The sequence below is a fragment of the Gossypium arboreum genome, chromosome 10 (assembly GCF_025698485.1).
Source record: "Gossypium arboreum isolate Shixiya-1 chromosome 10, ASM2569848v2, whole genome shotgun sequence".
NCBI classification, from domain to species: domain Eukaryota; kingdom Viridiplantae; phylum Streptophyta; class Magnoliopsida; order Malvales; family Malvaceae; genus Gossypium; species Gossypium arboreum.
The window spans coordinates 125,302,635-125,309,371 of NC_069079.1; the positions used below are offsets into that span (position 1 = coordinate 125,302,635).

Sequence of the window (6,737 nt, forward strand, 5' to 3'; positions counted from 1 at the left end):
AAATATAGTTTAAGAAAATCTCTAAATTTTAGGTTTTTAAGAAAAGTTTAGAATTATTCAAACAAGAATTTTTGCGTCTTTTTTAGTAATTTTAGAGACAATAATGTGTTTTATTTTTATCTTTTAATTTTTTTATAAAATATTAGTTAAATACATTTGTCAATCTCTTAACCCCAGTTGTGGAGTTAAAAAGTTCTATTATCTATTTATCAAATAATTATCCTTAGCAAAAGGAAGTAAGCATTATTAATTAATATATAGGATTCTTTTAACTAAGGCTGAGTATTCAATATTATTAAGTGAAAAAATTTGAGTTAATTGAGTTGAGGAGTGGTCTTTTATCATTCTGATTCGATTTGAATTGTATTCAAATCAAGTTAAGTGAAATGAATTCAATATAAATCGAGTGAAATTATTCGAGTTAAATTAAAAAACTTAAACATGTTAAATTAAAATAACTAATTTTATGTTAAAACACAAAATTTCAAACCATATATATTTGAAAAAATTCAAAGCAAAATAAGAAGAAAAAGTATACTTTAATATGATAAACTTAAATCATTAATTAACTTATTTAGATCTCAAAATTATTATTTTAGAACTTTTTAAAATTTTGATCTTTTTATATATTCTTTATAATTTTATAAGTTTTAAAATATATAAATTTTGATTTTTTATAAATGTTTTAAAATTTTAAAATGATTATGAATTTTAAAATTTATTTTGAATTTCTTTTTTGTAATTTTTGTTGAGTGAGATCAAATTGCTCATTTTCAAAATTGGTAGGGACTAAAAGGGTATTTACACCGATCTGACATTCGAATTATTCAAGTTTTTCGAATTGTAAAATTCAAATCGACTGTAACTCGAAGCTCGAATTGCTTATTCAAGTTGAGTTAAAAAAATCAAATAACTTAATTCAATTAACTAGAAATTCAAAAAAAAATTCAATTCTTTTAAATTAAATTGAATTTTACCCGTCTTTACTTTTACTCCATAAATAAGATTTTTTTTAATAATTTTTACCGTTCCTTTGGCTTACTTTTTGTTTGGTCCAAGATTTCAAAGTTGAAAATGTCTTGTATAAAATAGACCTTTTTATTTAATGTGTATTTCGTGTGGACTGGGTGCCTTCTTTCTATGGCTTTGCTGCTTGGAAATTTCCTTGGACCTTGGAAGAAAATTAATTCCTTAAACTAGAGTACTGTCCAAATCATGTATAACTTGTGGTCAGATCAGATAGATGTGTTTCCGGAAAATATATACTTAATCATAAAATGCGTTAAATTATTCTTTCATCACTCGCTGCAGCACCACTCCTTCAGCTTGCGTTTTGTTTGTTCGAAGATTTCGTAGTTGGGAATTCCCTTCGACATTTAAATATGTTTATTTTCTCAAATTAGTGGGTTTATATCATATGTATAAAATCATATAGAGGAGAAATTACAAAAACTTTTAGGGATGAAAATTAAATTATAATTTATGATAGTAAAAATATAATTTTATTATTTTAATAGTTTTATTTTCATAATTTTTAAAATATTAAATTAAATTTTTATAATTTTTAAAAAGGTAAAATATAATTTTATTTTTATTAATTTAAAATTTTAGAAATTTGAAAATACTTAAATGAAAAATATTCTATTATTCATGACCAGGCACATGCCAGCTCCTAGCTACCCCTGTTTATATTTAATGTGTATTTTATGTGGACCGGATACCTTCTTTCTATGGCTTTGGTAGTTGGAAATCTCCTTGAAACTTCGAAGAAAATTGTTTCCTTAAACTAGAGTACTGTTCAAATCTTGTATAAATTGTGGTCAGATCGCAGACCTATGTTTTTGCAAAATACAAGTTCTATTTCCTTTCCGATTTTGTCTTCTGGTTCTTTCCTTTCTGTGTTCTGTTGCGAATTTCATCAGTTTTCAATAATCTGAAATTTTACTGCATACTTTATTATCCCCGGAAAAAAAAAAGCTATGGATGAGAGGATGATAGAGGCTGCACAAACAGGAGATATTGACCTCTTGTATGAGTTAATTCAGAATGATCCATATGTTTTACAGCGTATTGATGATGTGCCTTTTTTCCATACTCCATTGCATGTAGCAGCCGCTGCTGACCGTGTTGATTTTATGATGGAGATGATCAACTTAAAGCCATCGTTTGCAAGAAAGCTAAACCAAGCCGGTTTTAGCCCCATGCACTTGGCTCTGCAAGATAACAGAACCCAAGCAGTGCTTCAACTCCTCAAGTTTGACAAAGGCCTTGTTCGTATCAAAGGGAGGGAGGGTTTCACTCCTCTGCACCATGTGGTTCAAACTGGAAATGTTGATCTTTTGATCAAGTTACTTAAGGTTTGTCCTGAGGCAATTGAAGATGTGACTGTTCGAGATGAGACGGTATTCCATCTTGCTGTGAAAAACGATATGTTTGAAGCTTTCAAATTGTTGGTGGGTTGGCTTATAAGAAGCCACCATGAGTCTGCCCAACGTTGGGAGAAAGAACTACTGAGTTGGGCAGACATTAATGGAAATACTGTGCTACACATTGCAGCTATCAGAAACAGACCTCGGGTATATGCTAATTTTCCTAATCACATCAGTTATTGATATGTATGTAAGTATGATAAAAGGGTTATTTATATATGAATATTATAATTAACAGGTGGTAGATGTATTGTTGGAACACTTGCATCGATACCAAATCAATGCCAAAAATTTGGAGGGACTGACAGCACTAGATATCCAATCACAATACCCATGGAATGAAAGGCAAGCGGATAGGATTATAGATATGCTAAGCAATGCTGGAGGTTTGAGTGGTTCCTCTTCCTCGCTTCCCAATACCTCCTTCGCTTCAATCTATATCAAATCTTCAGAAGAAAAGACGCCATGGTACCTAAAATGGGCAACACGAGCAGGTGGAGGAAAGAAGGGTATGCCACATGAGATGCGTAACACATTTCTAGTAGTGACCGTACTAATTATAACAACCACTTACGAGGCCTCTTTAAATCCGCCAAAGACACCTGATGACAGTCCATGTCCATCGCTGAAATACCAAGTCTCTTTAAGTCAAGATCAGCCTCTCAATTCCCACACATTTTTGCATAAAACCGACATCAATACTGCTCCCATACCCAGTCCCTCCGCAATGGACGTTTCCCAAAAAGGTGATTGGACATCTGAATACTCCTTGTTCTGGTTTTACAACACTTTGACCTTCTGGGCAGCAGTGTTTTTAACAGTACTTCTCCTACCCCCTCATTCATTGTCTTTGTTGATTCTCCTAACACTTGGCTTCTTTGGGAGATCTTACATGAATTTATTTGAGGTTTCCTCATGGTCGTGGGAACATTCATTTGAGTTTTCCAATAAAAAGGCACACTTTTTATATGGTGTAGCCTCCGTTTCTAATCTTTGCTCCTCGACATTGCTCGTTTTCCTTGGATCATACCAGACAATGTTTTATGTTTGCAGGAGGGTAAACATTACCAAATCAAATCTCTTCTTCCACGTACAAATCGTACAAATCGTTGCCATTGGGTACATGATTTTTATTATTGTTTCATGATGTGAATAAGATATTTTAACCTTACTACATTATTTTTATTTTATTTTGATATAAAATATGGTTTTACACACCAATAAATAGACATAGTCTATTTCTTTTGTAATTATTCGAATTCGATATAATGAATTATCTTCTTCTCTACCCATGGTTTTTTCCCGAAATGATTTCCACGTAAAAAATTGTGTATTCTTTTTTTTTTCTTTGTGATACATTGTCATTATCGATGTTCTATTTTTCATATATAAATTATATATCATTAAAAATATTCCACATATAAAATTCCACATCATCCTTATAACGCCCTAAAATTTGATTGTTTGAATGTTGGATTTTGTCATAATTAAATTTTTGTATTTGTGATTATGCGCTCTGTCTATGTGAACGAGGTCAAGAGTTCAAGTCAAATCTTTAAAATTTTGCTATTTTATTATAAGCAACCTCAACCCTAGAATTGCATAATTAATTCAATGTAAACCTACGTTACGAATGAGTTTACTGGTCCATTGGTTAAACATTTTTATTTTATCTAGTCCTATGTTTGAATCCCAAGGTATGCACGAAGGAACATATTTGCTAAATACCAGGAATTTGGTAGGAAGTTATTAGCATTTTTAAAAAAGTCTACTTCTTTTTCATTTTTTCTTTTATCGTTCATTTCCTTCCTTTTCTTTTTTTTTATTCTTTTATTTTCCTTCATTTCTGATTATTGTTGTAAGTAAATAGGGGACTAGTCGAAGTTATACGATGTTAATTGCATCGACCGAAAGGTTGTTGAGTAAGTTCACCGTAAATTTGCTAAATTTCCCAATTTCTTTTCTTATTTTTGTAGAATGCTTTGAATTGGGAATCTTGAGCGTAATGTGTAGTTTCTAATGTTTAGTCATTTGAATTCCTCTTAGACAGAGATATTAGGAGTAGCAAACCTCAAACTCGACAATTGAGTGACCATTTTTAACCTTTCGGTGAGTTTAATTTCGTTGAAGGTTTCATGTCAAAACCTTTGACATATAATTTTCTACGTATAAATGTGTGTTATCGTTGATAAGTTGGTTGGTTGAGTTATTGAGTGGCCGTTTTAGGCTTCGGAGATGCTCTACATTGTTATTGCTTCAAAATCTTGTCAGGTGCGTATCCAAAACCCTTGTTTTTATAAATATTGGATGTCGAAAAACGTGACTGTTGATATCACACGGCCATGTGGTAGGCTGTGTAAGCCACACGGTTGTGTGGTAGGCCGTGTGAGCCACACGGCTGTGTGGTTGGTCGTATAACTCACTGTTTATCAAATACAAGCCACACGGGCATGTGTCCAAGCCTTGTGTGGTCATGTTAGTGCAGGGTTCACACGGGCAAAGGACACAAGTGTGTGTCTAGGTCATATAACTCACTAAGTTTAAAATAAGGACCACACAGGCTAAGGACACGGGCATATGTCTAGGCCGTGTGAGCCACATGAGCAAGCACATAGGCATGTGTCAGGCCGTGTGGCATAGAAATGGGATCCGAATCTTATTTTTGAAGCCGTTAGTGTTGTCTAAAATGAGCATTGACCTCCACAATTTGTTTATGAGCTGAATTAGACTATATGAGGACTATCTGATGCTATGAGACTGAGTTATAAATTATATAAATGTCTATGTACTGTGATGATTGTTAATGATATTGATCTGTACTAACTATTTATGAATTGAATCGGAATGACTAAACACATGTCGTTGATATCTATAATCTACATTTGCATGGGTTGAGAAGTTTGTAAAGGAGGAAGTAATCTATTCTGAATCAGTGGCTAAGCCACGATATATATATATATGTGTGAATCTGGCACTTTGTCACAATTTGATCTAGCAGCTAGTTTACATCTCAATAAACGTGTCGGTAGACACTATATGGTGTGTAGGGATGGTTGGGTACTAAATGCTCTTAATGGTGTGTTAGGATGGCCAAAGATGGTGTGTAGCAAATGGGGGTAGGAATAACTGCATATGTATCTGTTCTGTTCTACATCTGAAACTGGAATTGCCTCTGTCATATAACTGAAACGTTAAATTTGTACTACATGTTTCTGATCCTGACTGAGACTTGGGATTCTAGAATTATATTGTAAATGTACTTTAATTGAATGAATGTCCTTTATGCATTGGGTTTACAACTTATTTTGTTGTTGATTGGATTTCAAGTGGCTCTCAAACTTGAACAGGTCAGTGTTGTGGGAGCTCGGTCAATCCGCATTGTCTTTTCTTTTAGATATACTATTAGTAATTTCAACTTCTAAGTTATTTTGACATTTTGAGAAGATTGAATAATTGGTTGTTTGCTACGATAGTTGAAATGTGTTGAATGGTTTCATGTTATTTACGTTATGAATATGATTTTTCCCAGTATTGACAATGTAACTCTCTAGACTTTGTCTGGACGTCTAGGTCGGGTTTAGGGTGTTATAATCCCTATTAAATTTTTTAATGGCACTTTCATAATATCTATTAGAAAAAACAGATTGAAAAAGAAAAAAAAAAACAAAGGTTTATGACAAAAAAAAGCTCAAAAATACAATGAAGGCCATTTTGACCAAACATGTAAACGTTAGTAGCCAAATTTGTCATTAAACCTAAAAAAATCAAATAAATATGTTAAAATAATATTTTGGTGAATCAAATTTAATACTTAATTTATAGTTCATAGCTGTATACAATATGGATTGTATAATATCTTCTGAAGTGTTCCTTTGGTTGACCATAAAAGGAGAAGTCATTGATTTATGTTTTTTTGGTATTTATTAGTGAGCCCTACACTCACATCAAAATTACATATGATAAACATTGATTTAAAAGAACACTACATAATAATAGACCTTTTGAAATCTTCCTATTGTTGACCATAAAAGGAGAAGTCATCATTTTCTGTCTTTTGTTTCCTTTAACTGTGTGGCTAATTAAGTGCTCCTTATTTTGCTTTTATTTTTCCTTTTCTCGTAGAAACTTGTAAGGCCCAATTTTGGCCCAGGCCCGTACAAACACAAAACGAAAAAATAAAAAAGAATAAATATAACAGTCTAAATATTACAACCCATTTACAACAAATATTAACAGTCCAGTACATCGGGCCCAAATTAACCCAATTACAGCCCAAAAATTAAAGGCCCAAACGACCCAAAATATTTT

At 32.3% G+C, this 6,737-nt stretch overlaps 1 protein-coding gene across 1 annotated transcript; it reads left to right on the forward strand.

Moving 5' to 3' along the window:
- Positions 1-1,736: 1,736 nt before the first annotated feature.
- On the forward strand, positions 1,737-3,576 carry LOC108451307 (ankyrin repeat-containing protein BDA1-like). The gene is made up of 2 exons (XM_017749010.2): positions 1,737-2,576; positions 2,668-3,576. The coding sequence occupies exons 1-2, from the start codon at positions 1,980-1,982 to the stop codon at positions 3,574-3,576; spliced, it is 1,506 nt and encodes a 501-aa protein (XP_017604499.1). The 5' UTR covers positions 1,737-1,979.
- Positions 3,577-6,737: the final 3,161 nt, after the last annotated feature.